The sequence below is a fragment of the Dreissena polymorpha genome, chromosome 13, assembly GCF_020536995.1.
Source record: "Dreissena polymorpha isolate Duluth1 chromosome 13, UMN_Dpol_1.0, whole genome shotgun sequence".
NCBI lineage: Eukaryota > Metazoa > Mollusca > Bivalvia > Myida > Dreissenidae > Dreissena > Dreissena polymorpha.
In genome coordinates, this window is record NC_068367.1 from 24103072 (window position 1) to 24122931 (window position 19860).

General features: G+C 34.9%; 1 protein-coding gene across 1 annotated transcript; it reads left to right on the forward strand.

Moving 5' to 3' along the window:
• The first annotated feature begins 9829 nt into the window (after positions 1–9829).
• Positions 9830–16717, forward strand: LOC127855830 (uncharacterized). Its single transcript, XM_052391643.1, has 5 exons — positions 9830–9847; positions 13729–13824; positions 15030–15386; positions 15704–15972; positions 16601–16717. Exons 2-4 carry the CDS (start codon positions 13773–13775, stop codon positions 15937–15939), a joined length of 645 nt encoding a protein of 214 aa, XP_052247603.1. The 5' UTR covers positions 9830–9847; positions 13729–13772; the 3' UTR covers positions 15940–15972; positions 16601–16717.
• The last annotated feature ends 3143 nt before the right edge of the window (positions 16718–19860 follow it).

The window sequence follows — 19860 nt, forward strand, 5'->3', positions numbered from 1 at the left end:
AAGGTCACAGGGACAGGTCGGGCCACAATAACCTCGTGAAGAGGCCAGTAGGACCTGTAAATAAACTCTGAAACAAAAAAACAAACAAACAAAAAAACGAAAAATAAACAGTAATAGTTTCTATGCAGAAAATATAAATGAAAGAAAAAGGATAATTACATCCAAAAGAACTTTTAAAGAAATTCATGACTTGTTTATGTTATGCTACTATAATTCTTATTAATTATTAATATTAGTATGATGTTGTTATTATATGTTTGTTGTTTATTGATTATTATTTTATTTTTTTAAAGGAGAGAGAGAAAGAGAGAGAGAGAGAGAGAGAGAGAGAGAGAGAGAGAGAGAGAGAGAGAGAGAGAGAGAGAGAGAGAGAGAGAGAGAGAGAGAGAGAGAGAGAGAGAGAGAGAGAGAGAGAGAGAGAATAGCCGAATTTTTATAAGTAAAGATGGTGAAAACACACATACTGTTGTATGTGGCATCATCATTACTAGACCCACTGTTCAGTATATACTGCAATGGGTTTGTTGGAGTCTTTAGACTTTGTGATCTGTGGTTTTATTGTTAAAATGAACATCATAATATTTTTCATTCAATGTTTCTAGGGAGAGAAAAGATTACACGAAAGTGTGATATGTATAATATATGCAAAAATTATTAATATTTTAGTTTTTTTTAGATCACAAAGTGGTTCAGCATTGCCACTATATATCTACATACATAATAAACCTAAAGATAGGTGTAATTTGGTTATTGAGCTAAATGTTATGCTAGGAGCTCTAAGCGATGGTAAGATATATAGATTTGTAAATCTTAATTAATAGGGGAAGGTAGAGCCTGTTTTAATATCTCTCATAAGAAAAATAGAGGGGGATTTGCATGTAAACATGCAATTATATAGTTTCTAACAAACAATTGAGATTGGTAATGCAATATAGTTATAAATTATATTTAGTATTAAGATTAGCATGTATTTGTAAGTGTGGCACAATGTTGAACACTTGCAGACAGGGAATATAGCCGTGATGCTCCAACCTAAGACCCTGTCTGTATGGAACTTATAGAGGATTGGGCTATGAAAGAAGGACGTCCTCCCAGTGTGGCGTTAAGACAATGTTGAAAGGAATTTAATGATAGTATTTATATATTAACAGGTAATAACTTGCGTGTCGCCAAACGGTTACCTCTTTAGGACCACATTAAAATCAATGGTAAAACAATGTACCTTACAGTTAAAAATGAGACAAAACAAACAAAGTTTATACATGAGGGCAGATTATGTACAGAATGTTCAATATTATATGCACTTATTGATAGGTAAAAAACCTGGGGGTTAAAAGAAGGAATTTGGAAGTGTAGGTAGGTGTGGTGGGGTAGGGGGATTCCAGCAGGGGCAAATCAACTTGGGCTTGTGTAGGGGAGATAATTTTGTATGGAGAAGTATTGATGGTTTTGTCCCCTAGACCAGAGGGAGTGCACGGTAAATGGAACTAGGAGAACTACACATGGTAATTAATAAATAAAAAGAAAGAAATAATACACTATAATGTTTAATATACTGAAATATTATAGTAATATGTGGGATTGGTAAACCAATTCATACAACAATGCAGGAAATAACCCACAAAAAGCTATCATCCATACTATAGAAATTAATATATAGGGGCTGATGCAAGTAAAAGAAATGGTACAAGAACACCTTATTTACTTACTATACAAAATTAGTAAGTTTCTCAAGATTAAGATATAATTGTACAACAGTACTTAATTTGTTATGATTGTTAATATACCGCTTATAGGGAGAGTTGCAAGAATCCCATAAATTGAAAATACCCTTAAGGGATAAAATGGTATTGCAAGGTGTACATGACCCTGCACCGTGCACTCCTGTCTGACATGGCTCTTCGAGTTTGAAGGAGAAGGGGGTGTCAGAGGGGAAGGGAGGGGGTGCAATGCAGCCAACATACCCAGGTTACTGGTCAGCCTCGTCCTTTCTTTTAAATAAAAACTGCCATAAAATATGTATCTATTAAGAAACTGAATAATGTAAATGGTTGACCAACGTCATACTCTCATAAATCAAAGTACTGACAGTACTGGTGTGACGATGCTTTTGAGAGGATGGATATAAAAGCATCAAGTTAAGTTTATCTACATCACCACAATCACCACAATTGTGTATGTTGGTACGAAAAAAAAATTTGGTACACACATTTTGCGAAAACAATTTGGGTATGAAAACAAATTTGGGTACGAAAAAGTATTTGGGAACACAAAAATTGGGACCGAAAAAAATTTGGGTACGAACAAAAATTGGGGATGAAAAAAAATTGGGTATGAAAAAAAAATTGGGTACGAAAAAAAATTTGGTACGAAATATTTTAGGTACGGAAAAATAATTGGGGGAACGGGAAAGTAGTACCTGTGGGGAACTTGACCCACACTCGCACATTTTCGGCCCTTTCCGTCAAACATCAGATAAATTCCTCGAAGGCAATAGTATGAATACACATTTCGGAAGCGGTAATGCGGTCCTACCTACGCGCGTCAAAATGTAAGCGAAATATGTACACAAGTCTGTCAGGAATGATTGAATTAACGAAGAAAATCGTGTATTGATGTAAGTTTTTTGAAGAAATGTGCAGAAAATATATTAAACAAGAGCTGTATTTGTGAAACACAATGCCCCCTGCTGCGCAGCTTTGAAGCCATATATGTTACCTTTGACCTTGAAGGATGACCTTGACCTTTCACCACTCAAAATGTGCAGCTCCATGACATACACATGCATGCCGAATATGGAGTTGCTATCTTCAATATTGCAAAATTTGACCTTTGACCTTGACCTTGAAGGGTGACCTTGACCTTTCACCAATCAATATGTGCAGCTCTATGAGATACGCATGCACGCCAATATTGAAAAAGTTATGGCCAATGTTAAAGTTTTCGGACAGACAGACAGACGCTTTATATTTGACATTTGACCTTGAAGGATGACCTTCACCTTCACCGTTTTCAACTGAAAATGTGCAGCTCCATGAGATGCACATGTATGCCAAATATCAAGTTGCTATGTTTAATATTAAAAAAGTTATGGCCATTAAGGTTCATGGGGGGATAAAATTCATTAAAAATTCGCTTTGGTTTTTCTTCATTCAATGTGGTACAATATGGTCAAACTATATATCATTTTAAAGCTAAAGACGGATAGAATAACATAAACACATTTTTGACATTCAATATTTGTGTGCTTTATTCATATTTTGGTTTAAAACCAATACATTTTTACACTAATTTACAAAATCTCAATCTAAAGTTAGGAAGGATATGCACTACCTTAAGTTGAATAAATACAAAGCTATATACATATACAAGGTCAAGTTAGCAACATTTCACAGAAAATTATTGTCATAAAACAACAAATGAGTTTTTATTCAACTGCCTATTTTGAATAAATTTCCTAAACAAAGTTCTAAAAATAACTAAAACGTAACTACTTTTTAAAAATCCAGGTATGGTGGATAGTAAGAGTCACAATTCTTCTTCAAAGGCTTAACAATTTTGTTATTTACCTCTCAACCAAATTGCAAATTTAAACCATCTAAAATTGAAATAGATTGCAGACGACATATAAAATTGTAAAGAATTATAAAGAAATTGGCAAACCGATTGATTTTATATTTCGATTACTTCTACCCATTTTGAAAGCGTGGCCCTCGCTGTGCTCCGTAGAAAAACGTGCAAAACAAATCGGTCGGAACCACGTGCAGTAATGAGAAAACCGGGTATGTGTATACACATACCTGAGAAAACACAAACATATTTTGACAGTTGGTTCGCTACTAGTAAAACAACTATTAACATTAATCTGCAAGAGATCGCACTCAATAACAGAAATGACCACGTAGAGATATCATCACTTACCCTATTTCAAATATTTTCCAGCTGAAAATTGTCCCCCACACGTCTTTTTTAGTTTATTTGTATTGTTTTTTTCTGGAGCCGAAGTGCATCTCACAGAATATCCATCTAACTTCCGTTGTTTTCACTTTCGTTATTAAAAACTTTGTTTAAAAGAATTATTTCTCCTTTTAGATTGTTAAAGCGATGTGTTATTATATATTATCAATAGAATAGTATACCGTGATGAATTTAACGGAGTTACGTATCGATCTTTCTGTCAGTCTGTAAGCGTACTATTTTATGCGCAATAATATAAGTATGGTGATTCGACAACAATTGTAAACATTGGTGAAATGCTTCTTACATAGTTATTCTTTTGAGTGTTTATGAGGTCTGATCGTGCAGTTTGCAAACATCAACGGAAAGATTACAATCCAATGCATTTGTCATCGTCAACCGTTTGGAATGTCAATTAGGCGATGAGTTAGTTTGTAGCATGTTTCTTTCTATGTTATGAATTTACAAATGGCTGTCCCCATGGTGATGAAATGACATGTGTTCGAGTTTTGATATTTCTAGATATGTAAACTTTTTTTACTATTTAAGCGTTTGCTCTCGTCAATGTCGATATTATTCACTAGTTATATAATTTTCCGCCGAAATACGTGGAATAAACATGATTCAGATTTTTGAAAATAATGTATATTTTAGTGTTAAAATCGCTTTGTATTTTGATTGATTTTGTGGATGGTATGATACATGTACGTTGATGTACAAAATTGGTAGCAGTTTGAAGGAAAAACATCCTTTAAAGCATATATGTATACATTTTCAATGTGGCACTCTTCCTTTAGTCAAATTTGAGTTCAATGCTTGGGGTCCCACATTTTTCAAAATGAAGCCTCTACATGAACCTTAAAGTTTTTGGACGGACGGACAGACTGACACACTGACTAACTGACTGACTGACTGACAGTTCAACTGATATAGGCCACCCTACCGGGGGCATAAAAAGCAATGGCGATATTTTTCTCAGCCACATAATTGTTAATAGTTTGATATCACAAAATGAAAGTGAAAGTAGAACTGTCAAAAATGACAACCTGTCAACGTGTTGTTTTTGCTGGCACGAGAGGGCGATAACACTCAATGTGTTCACATTTTGACCATAGGCTTTGTCAATGACCTTTATAGTATGGTTAGCTTTGATATTATTTATTGCTATCATGTAACTGCATGATTGTGTATATGTTTACAATACACAAAGCATAAATAATGATATAAATATACTGATTGAGCTTATAATAATCTGATAACTATAGCCAGGTCAATTAAGGACTTAAAATACGATTTTGTGTCCTGATTTCATGAAGAAATGACCATGCATGTCCTAGATTTCAAATTCAAGGCCCTGGTTTGACACATTGGTAGCATAACCGTTCAACTGTTACCAGGCTTATGAAATTAGAACAGATTAACAGAGCATTTTCATTTACAAAACATTAATAAGCATATCAACAATACCTTGCAATTAGTTAAAGGCACATTTTGTCATACGAATTTCACCATAATTATTAAAATATAATTTGTTTCGTCTGTTTTATGAAAGCGAAAACGTACACGGGCGATGTAGGAAGACAGTATGGTATATTTTTTATCTTTATGTCCTCCACCGGAAAGTATTATAGGTTTAACAATGTTCCCTCAGCGTGTCAATTTCTATGTCTGTCCGTCTGATAAAACTATGTGCTTGAAAAATAATTCGTCAAATCCCTTGAATACTTTCTTTGAGTCATGATCTGCATACTAAATACTATGACATTGAGTTCTGCACAATTAATCCATTTATGCCTAGCGTCCAGAAAAAAGGCCTTGGCAAACAGCGTAGACCCAGATGAGACACCGCATGATGCGGCGTCTCATCAGGGTCTTCGCTGTTTGCTTAAAGGAATTTCTGTAAAAAATATTCTAAAAATAGAAATAAATATACTTGACATCCCTAATTTTGGAAATAAATTGTTCTTATTTAGAAGGATGTGAGAGTCAACTAGGCATAAATGGGTTAAATGCCAATGCCAATTACTCCAAAATCACTAAAGAGAAAGTTAGAAAGAGTTGTTGCACTTAGAGCTTAAAATGTTATCTAAAGACCAGTAACATTTCATCGTTATGCCTTCATTGGTATTGAAATGACCGAGCGCAAATTAAATTTAAGAAAGTGCCAAAGCTCTGTAAATCTTGAAGAATTGTTATTCTACGATTACCTTGCAGTTAATGCATTCACATTAAAAGCGATTGCGTGGTATTAAATAGCACCTTGATAAAAACAGACGATTCAACCAATAATTGTAAATAATGAATCATTCACTATTTGAGTCGCGTTTTGAGAAAATTGGGCATGTATGTGCGTAAAGTGTCATCCCAGATTAGCCTGTACAGTCCGCACAGGCTAATCATGGACGACACTTTCCGCTTTTAATGACATTTTTCGTTTAAATGAAGTCTCTTCTTAGCAAAAATCAAATTTAGGCGGAAAGTGTCGTCCCTGCTTAGCCTGTGCGGACTGCACATGCTAATCTGGGACGACATTTTACGCACGTTCAGTTTGCCCAGTTTTCTCAGAACATGAATCGTTTGAAGTCTCGTTTGATATTTTATAGTTCAAAGTTATTCTTTGCACACACAAGAATCCCCGTATGTAACATAAACTGCACAACAAGAAGCAAAGGACAATTACTATTATGAATGCTATAGAAAGATTTGAGGGCCTTGTGGCCTACACTACCTCTCAATGTTCTCTACTAGTATATGATGGGTTATTTTGATTCCTTCAATACTTAAAAATAAATTATGCGTGTAAGTTGAAAACAATACAAAAGGCATAGTCTTTAAATAGAAAATTATTATCATAGTACTAAGCCATCTATCAGTACATGACGGTTTAATTCAATGGCTTTACTACTTGCAAAGTTATGCTCGACTGTACGAAGATTATTGATTAGATATCTTATTGATACGGTACGGTATTTTTTCCAGTTTTAGCTACAAATGGTTTATTTATAAAATCGCGAGCAGCTTTCATGTAAATTCTGGTACAAACAGCTTCGATGTGGACATATTCCTTTGCAGATGTAAAAGGTGTTCACAAATTAAACATATTAATAAGACATACTAAATAAATACGGACATGGATTATCGTTATCAATACTGATTTCATCATGTAATGTCTATAAGCCTTCTAATGTGGATGTATACACGTTATCGATTTTGATCTCAACAGTAAATAAAGAATGGTATGCATTACTTTGTCCTTCGTGTTTTTCATAACAAATCAACATTTTTCTGATAATTTCTGTTTAAAAACAAAACAAAATCAAATGCCATATTTTACCAAGTAACCATAGTTGCAAGTGTTTAATACGGAATCCGGATAGTGCCATCTATAATCTCGCCCTTCTTTCATCAAGAGCGACACACGACACACGAAGCGACGCACGATATTTTTGCGCGACAGTCGCGGCGACGCACGATATTTTGCGCGACAGTCGGGGCGACGCACGATCTTTTAACACGATATATCGCATTTTGGGCTTTCACACACGGGCGATGTGTCGCTCTTGATGAAAGAAGGGCGAGATTATAGATGGCACTATCCGCATTCCGTATTAAACACTGGCAGCTACGTTTGTTACTCGGTAAAATATGGCATTTGATTTTGCTATTTTATTAACGTTGCAAACTTAAAAATTATGTAAAATGTATCGCGTTGTGTGTCGTGTGTCGCTCTTGATGAAAGAAGAGTGAGATGGTAGATGGCACTATCCGGATTCCGTAGTTTAATTCAACTTACTTGCTTAACACCCAGTAAACTTAGTGGAAAAAAAGAACATATTATTAAGCGAAAGTTCTTTCACAGCATAAATGATGTATCAACGAAATCAAAATAGTTGCATTATTACAAAATTATTTAACGAAATATACCGTACATGTGAGTCGCGTTCTGAGAAAACTGGGCGTAATGCGTGTGCGTAAAGTGTCGTCCGAGATCAGCCTGTACAGTCCGCACAGGCTAATCAGGGACGACACTTTCCGCATTTATGACATTTTTCGTTTAAATGAAGTCTCTTCTTAGCAAAAATCAAATTAAGGCGGAAAGTGTCGTCCCTGATTAGCCTGTGCGGACTGCACATGCTAATCTGGGACGACACTTTACGCACATGCATTTAGCCCAGTTTTATCAGAACGCGGCTCATTTTATTATTGAAAAGCAAGTAACAGGATTTGCAGACCATGTCATTTCTCAATCCCGATACAGCATGTTTGCACTATTTAAATCAAATGTAACCCAATAACTGTCTGAAATAACAAATTATCTCGTATGTACCAACAAACATCAGAAATCTTGTTCTGTATTATTTAGCGGCTAAATGTGTACTTCTGATACATTTAACCCATTTATGCCCAGTGGACTCTCCCATCCTTCTAAATTTGATCAATTTATTTCCAAAAGAAGGGATGTATAGTATATGTATTTCTATATTTAGAATATTTCTTACAGAAATTCCTTTAAGCAAACAGCGCAGACCCTAACGAGACGCCGCATCATGCGGCGTCTCATCTGGGCTTACGCTGTTTACCAAGGCCTTTTTTTAGTAATAGGCATTAATGGGTTAAAAAATCAGACCCAACAAATATACATGAATACAGAGACGTCTATTAAAATTAATGGCGAAAAACGTAAGGATCCGCAGTCAAGTATTTCCAAGAGTATTCGCTGTCACATTCAACGAACAGAATTTGCTTCATAGACGTAACGTTGGTCATAATTAGATGTTTAGTTTAAACTAACTTGCAATATTTGTTTTGGTGGTTAGGTTGTCCTTGAAAGATACATGGTTAATTTGGCTGTCGTTAGGAAAGAAATGACACTCTTACGAATGATTCTTTGATAGTAAGATATTCATATTACAGTGCATTTCAATATAAGGCTTTAACATTGTACACTCACGCTTATGCACTGTTATCTGTAGTCTCTAGTACTGATCAAATGGAGTTATCGTAAAATTAATGTTCTAATTCTTGTACTAGGCATAATATAACAAGAGATTGCCAAGCAATATGGTCCCCTACCGGTGAAACTCCACCATTGTTAGTATTTTTTATTTGTTGCCATAGCAACCAGAATTCTTGACGTAGGAACACAATGAAATGACGTGCATAAACTCCACATCGCCATCTATTCATGTTTCAAATTTCATGAAAAAATATTTAGAACCTTTAAAGTTATCGCAGGATCCAGAAAAGTGAGACGGACTGACTGACAGATAGACTGACAGACAGATCACAAACCATATGTCCCCTCCGGTTTTACCGGTAGGAGACAAAAATACAAAATGTAGATGATGCTTAGAAAGTAGTGGGTATTACGGTGTTTGTTGTTCAAATGCAAAACGGAAACAATGGCCATTCCATCGGTGACTTATAGCGGTGTTATATCTCTTATAATCCTTGTTTTGTACCAGCTCTATGAACAACATCCCCTTTCATCCATAAACGACCATTTGTAAATCTTTCATTTATTCATACATCAAAAATGAATCAGCTGCTCTTTGAATGCGTAATTCAGTCTTCTGTGATGATTCTTGTCGGCGCACACACAATGGTTTCGTCAGATATGGTGGATCTAACGGGGGTTCAGAAGGCGGAAGTTGTGACGGTTGGGGAGATTCCAGTTCTGGTGGCGGATATTGGGTAGTACGCGGTGAATGGAGCGGTTCTGGTGTCGGAAGTTGCACGTAGGGTTATTGGTGACATTGCTATAACATATGGGTTGGTTGCAGTGATGGCAGTGGCGGATGTGATGGTACTGAAAGCGGGTGTGGGGGTGGTTCCCGGAGTGCGGTGGTGGAGGTGGCGGAAAAGGCGGTTGTTATTAAAGTACTCGCAGGTATACACCATTTGTATGTGCAAGTAAGGATAGTAAAACATGTTTTGCCATTTGGCAATATTCAGCTACTTTAATTTTTTTTTTTAATATTCGCACCTTTTAGATGTTTGTATAAATTGAATACTTTTTTTTTTCACTTTTTAATAAAATTTGCATATGTGTGACCTTTAGCCATTCCTGATTATTTTTCTGTCCAAATGCGTTTCTTTGTTTTCATGCATTTGACATTTAAAGCAAAAAAACCACCCGATATTATTTTAGCGATATACGCAATACACTTGCTTCGAATTCGTCGGTATTCTCTCCCATATAACCATCTTACAAAGTCAAAGTGTTTGATGGGTTACAGATAAAAGTGTATCATCATTTAGGTCACACTATATTAATTTCCAATCATTATGAAATTTAATGTAAAATCCTGAAGTTAAAAATAAAGTTAAAAATGTGCACGTAGGGGCCACCTATCAATACATTTTTATAAAGAGCATTCTAAGCAAAATTCAGTGTTTTTTTTAATAGAAAACTGGGCTTAACGTGCAGTCCGCACAGGCTGATCTTAATTAAGCCCCCCTTTCCCAGAGCGAGGCTCATAATGCCAATTTTTCACAACCAGTTCAGAACAAGAAATATCGTTAAAAAGATATACGACGTTGATGTTGTAATGTTTGCGACCAGTGAAAAGAGATGGACTGAAGCGACCATGTATTTTAATGAAGGTAGTGAGTGATAATAAGATAATATATTTTAATGTATTAACAAATATAAATGAAGAACAAGAAGAGGTGAAATTGTATGTTTTATTGTCAATAAGTATTGTAATGACTAAGTTTTCATAATTGAACAAGTAATACATTAGTTTTAATAGAAAAAGAAAACGTATTCGCCTCTGAAAAACTATTAAAACATAATGTTGGAATGAACTAAAAGATAATGTGTTATAATGTGTACAGATGTAAGTAGAATGTAAACATAAAAGACTCAATATTGCAAGCATCATAGTTATATGAAGTTTTTGCAGAAAAACAGAACTTTATATAACAAATGAACAAAACAAAATACTAAGAAACATATTTACACTAATAAACGCAAATATGGATTACAATAAATCAAAGACAAATATATTTCCAACACCTATATATTTCCTTAGTATCGCGGGCTACCGCCCCCAAACCCCCGCTTTGTCGATAGTGGTAAACTACTGCGTACCGGTAAAGTGCAATCTAGCCTGTTTTTGTGGTGTTTAGTGTGGCCGCTACGGCATGTAAACAATATATTATTTTAATTGTACAGACATGTGATTAATGCTATACGGCTTCGTAAACTAAGGAGAAACGTTTCGATGTAATGTTTAGAGGATGTTTTGTATCATGACAGTTTTTAATTTATTGTAATTTACATGTAATTTACAATATATTTGAGTTCAAATGATACTGTATGCATCCAATGTTTTAGTCTGGGAACCAGACTACCAATGTTTACGGTGATTTTTGTATTATTAGCCAATGCACAATTCGGGTTTATTCATTTCGGACCTAGCATGAATGAAGGTCATCTAAGGTCAAAGGTGACGTTAAACAGCTTCGCCGAAAAAAAGCTCACACATTTGCGTTGACCGTGTGTTTGCGTGTGTGTGTGCGCGTGTGCGTGCCTGCGTATGCACATACAATGCACATGTTTCTAACATAGTCTGTGTGAGATTGGCAGTAGGGTGGCCTCTACTAGAACGTACGATGTAAATAAACATTAAGTTCTAAGCGGATTTTTCATGTCTATTTACACATTCAGTTTGTTCGATTATTAATTTATTATTTATCCACACTTAGCCAAACAACTTAAGTTTACCAAAGTCGATGGAGGTAATTAAATTGTATTTAATTGCTTCATCAAAGATGTAGATCTATTTCATTGGAATATTTACTAACGGCTTGAAATGCATTAAACGTACCGTTTATATACTTTATGCATATGTTTGAAATTTACTGAATAAAATAGTCATTGCTTCATAAAACATCTATTAGACAACTAGATGCATCACTTATATATATTTAGCAACCGTACATTTCACCAAGGCATTTACTCGTGCATGTATAGCTTTATTCACGTGATTGACATTGTTTTTGTTTCATTTACAGATTACGTACATCGCCATATATATATGATATAGTATTCTAAGCATCAACATAGTTAATACTCGCAATAACCAGCGTCATTATTAACAGCTCTGACACAATGGCATCAACACGTACCATTTAGTACATAGTAGCCATCATTGTTTGAATGTTTTTCAAATTTAGTATTAATTGACATGTTTAAGCGGTCTCTCTAGCAGGACATTATCTTTTATAATATATATTGTGTTAAAGATGGACAATAAAAACAGTATACTGACAGTAGTATTCTTCGGATAAGCATTACACAGTGCACTTTAATTAAGTACAGATGGCAGAAACAATTCTGAAATGCAATGTCTATTTCATTCAGTCGGAAAAGATTGATCGTATGCTGACCATTTGAGTCCTGTTCTGAGAAAACTGGGCATAATGCATGTGCGTAAAGTGTCATACCAGATTTGCCTGTGAAGTTCGCACAGGCTAATCAGGGACGACACTTTCCGTCAAAACTTGATTTTCGGTGAGGAGGGACTTCCTTGAAACTAAAAATACCATAACAGTTGAAAGTGTCGTCCCAGATTAGCCTGTGCGGACTGCACATGCTTATATCTAGGATGACACTTTACGCACATACATTAAGCCCAGTTTTCTCAGAACGCGGCTCATTAATGCAGGCGAGTGCTTTCATCGATGTAGCACGTTATTTTGCGGTTTCGTGATTAGCCAATGTATTGACAATTATTTCTTGATGTCTTTGTGTACAGTGGTACGCTTTTTACAAAACCAAAACTAATCCATTAACGTCTTTGGTTCATATAAAAAAACGCTGACATTTATTCCGGCGTGTTTTTGGACTTATGAGATTAAATATTTAGCTTTACAAAAAGTTGCTTAATGCAATTGCTATAATTGATTGTTACATCATAAATGATAATGGTATGGTTAGGTTGCTTGGTTTTTTGTTGAAAATATTTCCAATACGCACATTTATTTGTTTGTTGTAACACTATAATGCAAAGATACAAAGGCGATGAACTCATTGTATGTATACAAAAGACATGGACGTAAAAAAGATTTTTTTCAAGATTGTTTATTCCTACATATTGTCAATCCTTGATTATGATTACGAAGTATGTGTATTTATTGCTGCTTTACTATTAAACGTAATCACAGGAAGATCTGAAAAAGACTTTAAAGTGTGCAATCTGCAACATATTCATTGTCAATATAAGATAAATTTGCTTAATGTCTTAAATATATAGGTAGATACCGAGAGAATTGTTAAATATTTCTTAAAACTAAATTAAACTATACAAGGAAAGTGTAACGTGATACTGTCATTAATATGCAAATATTACAAATTGGAATAATGATATGTTACTTGTAATATGGAAAATATCGACATGTATGAAATACATTTAACTTAATTAGATCAGTACAAAATATTTTCATTTTTTGCCGAATATCTTTCAATATGGCCCTTGGTTTCGTGTTCCCACATCACGTGTCCATTGGTGTTGTTTTATTGATTGATTGTGCCGCACTCGATACAAACATTTCATTATGTTTACTTTGACATTTAATTAATATATTAAATAAAAAAATATAGAGTTATTAAGTACTTTTTGATTGGTTGACATAACCACTATGCTTGTCATTCTTGTAATTTTTTTTATTATACACATTTCTTTTAAATTGCTGATTGATATAATCTGCGTTGTCATCATCATCTAATCTGGATATTGTCTATATAAGTCGTCTTTATTTCAGTATAAGGCACATGCAATTCTGTGCATACCACCGAAGACACAAGCATGTTCAATATTGCTGTCGTGCTGGGTCTGTGCTGTTTTACAGTCACTCAAGGTTTGTTCGGCATTTTACTAGCTGCTCATTTATTCACGAATTGTTTAATCACTTACTTACAAATTGTTCTATGATTTATTCACGCATGGGGTTCAGTCACTTAATTAAAAATCGTTCTATGATTTTCTCACTAATTGTTGTATCACTTTCTTACAAATCGTTCTATAAATTACTTAAGAATTTTATCACGTACTTACAAATCGTTCTATCATTTATTCACGCATTGTTCTTTCACTTACTTACAAATCATTTTATCGTTTGATTTTTTCTTACATACAAATTGTTCTATCATTTACTCAAGAATTGTTGTATTGTTTTTATGTAAAGAAATTAAGAAAATGTATTTGCCTGATACAAACCAGATAGATATCGGACGATATTTTATTATATTTTATCAAGTGATCATCGCATCGATATATGGCTTGTGAACACATACACATAAACTTTTGTTTTTAATATTTCTGCTGATGGTACACATTTATTTTTATAGTCGATATATAAAAAAAAATTAAGTAGCATTGCGATTTCAAATCCACTTTTCATTCAAACGGTTTCATACGAGTATTTTAATATGCATTAATGTTCAATTAACAAACAATTAAACAATAGTGATAGTTAACCCATATATGCATAGCGTCTAGAAAAAAGGCCTTGGCAAACGGCGTAGACCCAGATGAGATGCTGCATGATGCGGCGTCTCATCAGGGTCTGCGCTGTTTGCTTAAAGGAATTTCTGTAGAAATATTATAAGTATAGAAATAAATATACTAGACATCCCTAATTTTGGAAATATATTGATCCAATTAAGAAGGATGGGAGAGTCCACAAAGCATAAATTGGTTAAGCATGATGTAAGTCAAAGTGGTTTTGATTGATGGTAAGTTCATGGCGTCCAGATAACCATTTGCAACGTTGAGAGCATTTCTTGTTAAGCAGATACACGGCAACCAGAGAGTAAGAAATATTGAAACTCAAGAAACGAAAATTCTCGCTAGTTTTTCATTGAAGGCACATAACCAATTACCTACATAAGATAAACCAACAATAAGGCATACACGAATTATTAAAGATGATGTCATCGCATTGAAACTTTTAATGCAAAGCAAATAATAATGCGGTCGATTATTTGTTTAGAGTTAATTTATTAACAATAGTACAATATTTCATATCCACTTATCCACTTTAATTATTTGTATTGTTTTCAGGTTTTCGATGGCCACCACCGTGCAGAAAGCCACCCTGTAAACATGGGTACGGTTATAGCGGCGGCGGCGGCATGGGCGGTGGGATTGGCGGCGGCTGGGGCGGTGGTATTGGTGGCGGCTGGGGCGGTGGTATTGGCGGCGGCATCGGCGGAGGTATCGGTGGTGGAATAGATGGTGGGATGGGCGGCGGAATTTATGGCGGAGGAGATGATTATGCGATTGGCGGCGGGTATGGCGGTGGGTATGGCGGTGGGTATGGCGGTGGGTATGGAGGCGGGTATGGCGGAGGCGACTACGATGATATGGACGGAGGATACGGCGGGGGAATAATGGGCGGCATGGGAGGATATTCCGGGGGTAAGTAATAATTAGCTTATTATTGAATACAAGATTAAAATTGCAATATTCACTCAGTATATACAAACGTCTTAGACTACCACTACAATTTAATGAGCAAACGCTTTTTGTTCGACGTCTATAGTAACAAGCAGAATACGATGACAATGTAAAGTAAGGCAAAATTATACTATGATGCACTTAACACCATGTCTCACGTTTGACTTAATATTTTAGGTAAGGCAAATCATTTCAACCGATGGTTCCATAAAACATATGAGATAATAGGTCATCTTAACGACATACTGCTACATCGTACGTTAACCTTTCTATTGCAGGTGGTCTGTATGGTGGGTCTGGCGGTGGGTGGATGGGGTCTGGCGGCTCGTGGGGTGGATCTGGCGGCGGATGGGGTGGATCTGGCGGCGGGTGGGGTGGATCGATCGGCGGATGGCCCCGCCCTAGAAGGTGTGAGTGTCGTAGGTTCTGTTACTTCAACGAGCGCCAAGTGGGCCGCTGCCAGAAATGGAACTGCAAGAAGTGCGTGTTGTGCTGCAAGAACAGCAAATATTAAACGGGCTTCGCACTGACGAGGCTAGCTTTGGAGGTATTTCCTAACCCATCATTATTTCATTCAATATTATTTTTGTATAAGTATCCAAATCTCTTAGTGTGTAATTAATTTAATCATATAGTTTCACGAAAAGGTATATCGGTTTCACAGGCGCATGCTGGTTTAAATATTAATAAATCCATTTATAGTGATAAACTATACACAAGGCAATTCACCCCCGTGTCTAAGTCTACGGAAATTGAATACTTTTTTGGTTATGGAACCTTGTGCATGATTTAACTTTATCGCTGTTTACGGGAACACAAGCTTTTTTGAATTTGATATATATCGTCCTTAAAAAGATCGTTCTCGGATTTAAAATATTGAACAAGGTTGAAATATTAGCAGATGGAAACTACACGAACATTGTCCGTAGCTTTTTGAAAAGGGGAGTGAAGTTGTTTGTGTTTATTAAAAAAAATACTCATAACATTGGGTATTTATTTGCTTATCAAACAAGCGCCAATAGCTTGGTTGTATTTACCTTAGGCCATAAACAATCCAAAGGTCATCAGGGAATGGTAAACGACTTAATACACATCGGAACATTTGTAGAACTACTCGTTAGATTTTCAAACGCAAACATGCTTCACTTTATGTCAATACTGTTTTTTTTCTTCAGATGAAGGACGATGTCTGCACGGATAGAAAACGGCTGTACTAGATATGTTATATTTGGTTATCCGTATAATGTAATCGAGCATTCAAAAATAAAAATAAATATACAATTGCATTGAAACTCGGTGTTGATTATTTGCTTACATGTGAGTGTGCGTATGTGTGCGTGTGCGTGTGTGTGTGTGTGTGTGTGTGTGTGTGTGTGTGCATCTTGAGCTTTATGAGGTCCTTTCCGTGACAGAGTCTGCATTATGTGTGGACCCGGAGTACGGCCAAGAACTCATACCTAATTTACTCATTAGACTCACGAAAGTTGGGACGAATTTCGAATTATAGCTGCAGTTTCCAGCTATTTTGTCGTTACTGAAAGACTTTTCAATTGTGTCGTGGTCTTATAAGGAAGCCGTTTTACTTGGAGGAAACCCAACTGGTCCTGTATGGTGACCACCAATCAAACTCACATGCTTCCGGTGTCGGGAATCGAACCCTGATCGCCTAGGTGAGAAACAAGTTTACGAACCACTTCGCAAGCCGAACATTTACTCATCAATACCGTTAATTACACATTGTGTTCATATCATTCACGGCTTGCGTATTTGTATGTTCGACATGTCTGTAGGTAGTTATTAAAGGACATTTATCCGCGAACGATCCACTGAATAGACATAAGGGAATTTCAAAATGCATATCATCTGTGATCAAAAGAGAGTTAAAAGTCTTTATTCTTCCGACATCAACACATTTTATTTTTATGTGATATGTTGGTTCTGTGTAAAGTGTTTGTACTGGGTCTTTTACATTAAAATGGGATTAATTGGCAAATTGTGTCTCAACATACACACATTATATCACATTTTCCTTTCAACGATAAACAAAGGCAACATTGTTTTTCATTACCGCAAATATTTCCATTTATTACTTTTAGGGACCATGGAATGTTTTCTTATGTAACATTAAATAACTTTTAAGCACAGAATTTGGTGCTGATTCTGATTTCGTTGGGAAAATTTGCATTTAGTGATTGTTCATCAAGAACGTCTATTTAACAATGGACAGCGTTCATTCTCACCCATTTAGTATTTTATCGGCATACTTGTAACTTAAATATTTGCAAACTCGGTCACTTCTTTATATACACGGAGATTTCTTCATTTATTTGGAAATTATTAAAAAACATGGTATACACTTATTTTGTATGTCAGTGTTATGATTGAATTTAATTTGATGGCTCCTTATATTGGACAACTTCATTGAAAATGTCTTGTACTTCTTGCATATATACTAGTTTTCGTTAAAAATAAACATTACATAATTTATTTGTATCTTAACATGCTATTAACTAAATTGCGCAATAGTAATGTTATTTATTCACAAAATTTTATGCATTGAACTGGAACAAATTGTATTGGTGTGTTTGTGTAAACATCTACATGTATCCAACGACTGCTCAAACACAAATCTTGCGGACGTGTTTTTCTTCATACGGTTGTGAGGAAGCGATATTTGTAAAATGGAGAGTCTATTCGCGACGGAATCAATTTGAGTTCTGGAAAACCCACTTTTGATTTATTTTAAAGAAGAAAATACTTGCTTACTTTAATTGATTTTCAGTTGAGTCAGCATGGTGATCCGAGTCGCCAGGATTTTTATCGTTTTTACGCTCTGTTAACTGACGTTGTCGACATCAGTCGACACATTCGTAAAAGTAATGGTACCATAATTACATTAAAGTCAAAACATATAAAAAAGTGTACTAATGTTAAGTTTCATTTGTAAAGAAAGCTGTTTTATGCTTCAAAGCAAGGTATTATCATTTAAGTGTAGCAAATTTATATTTTATACGCGCAGTGCGATATTTTTTTTTTAAGACTGTTTGGTTGTGTTGTCTATAATGTAGAATAGTGATATCTTCTCAAACTTGATCATTTATACATATATGTATACATACTGGGTACAGACTGTGCGATTGTTTTCTGCCGAGTATATATTGTGTACTTTGTATGTATTATACATACATGTATACATATTGGGTACTGGGTATATACTGTGCACTGTTTTCTGCCGAGTATATGTTGAGCACTTTTGATATGGTATGCATACATTGTACATGAGTACATACTGGGTACATACTGTGCTCTTTTTTGCCGAGTATATATAATGTACTTTTATATATGTTTCACTTTTGTAAATTTAGTTTACATTTTGTTCATGTACATCAAATACAATGAAAATCTTCAAATGTTATATAAATTTTTTTAAGAAATGTGAAAAACGAATGAACACAAATACAAATATACGAACCAAATCTGTATAATTGAAAGGAAACCTAATCGAACAAGATATATCAAACAGAATCGCAGCATATACGAAGGCTTAAAGTATGCAAACATTCTAAATAAAAAAATCATATACATGTAGTTATATTGTAATGCCGACATCATTTCTCAAAACTTTAAGCACAGAAGAACCATTTCATTACCTCAGAAATAAATTAGGTATGTACATTTTGTATATATTATAAAGCCCTCAAATTACGGGAATCTAAAGAGAAAAAATTAATCATGATTATGGCAGTAACTGTTTTGTTAAATAAATGAACTTCTTAAAAAATAATCGTGGTTTAACGTAAAATGGTGACCATTTCACATTAAAACAATACTGCAATAAACCAAAATATTACAATGAATTCACCAGACTTATGGAGTTGTAGAACACAGGCTATGGTCGATTTCAAATCCAAACAATTGTTCTGCTTTCACAAACTTCAGCACACTTGATGATTTTTAAATCTGTTTCATGAACACCTTTAAGGACACTAAAAGTTGATTTTCACACAAAACTTAATGTATTGATCTAAACGAATTTTACATTTCTCCTTAAAATGACTTCACAATGATTTTGCTTAACTGCAAATCTCAAAAGCATATCGTTTTCAAACTCAGAAAACAGATGCTGTTTACATCATGATACACGGGATGCACCGTAATTACTCTGAAATTTCGGACACTTAGAAATAATAAATTATTATCGTGGCCGAAAATTAAGAAACGATAATTATTAAAAAATACAGGTGTCCGAACAATAGAATCTCGTGTACTCCTTATAATCATTTCATACCTTTTAAAATTTGCAACATGAATACTATGGTATGTTTAAGACAGTGTAGCCTTTTGATATTATTATTAATAGTCATTTGCACTATGAATGGCACGTTCGAAATGAAGATTTTGTTAATATTTTATAATCTAATACATATTGTTTACC

What these genes read in the sequence shown, in the direction of transcription:
- LOC127855830 (XM_052391643.1), top strand. Translation starts at nt 13,773, where the DNA reads ATGTTCAATATTGCTGTCGTGCTGGGTCTGTGCTGTTTTACAGTCACT. An exon ending in CTGTTTTACAGTCACTCAAG is followed by an intron (nt 13,825 to 15,029) that starts GTTTGTTCGGCA and finishes TATTGTTTTCAG; the next exon opens with GTTTTCGATGGCCACCACCG. An exon ending in CATGGGAGGATATTCCGGGG is followed by an intron (nt 15,387 to 15,703) that starts GTAAGTAATAAT and finishes TTTCTATTGCAG; the next exon opens with GTGGTCTGTATGGTGGGTCT.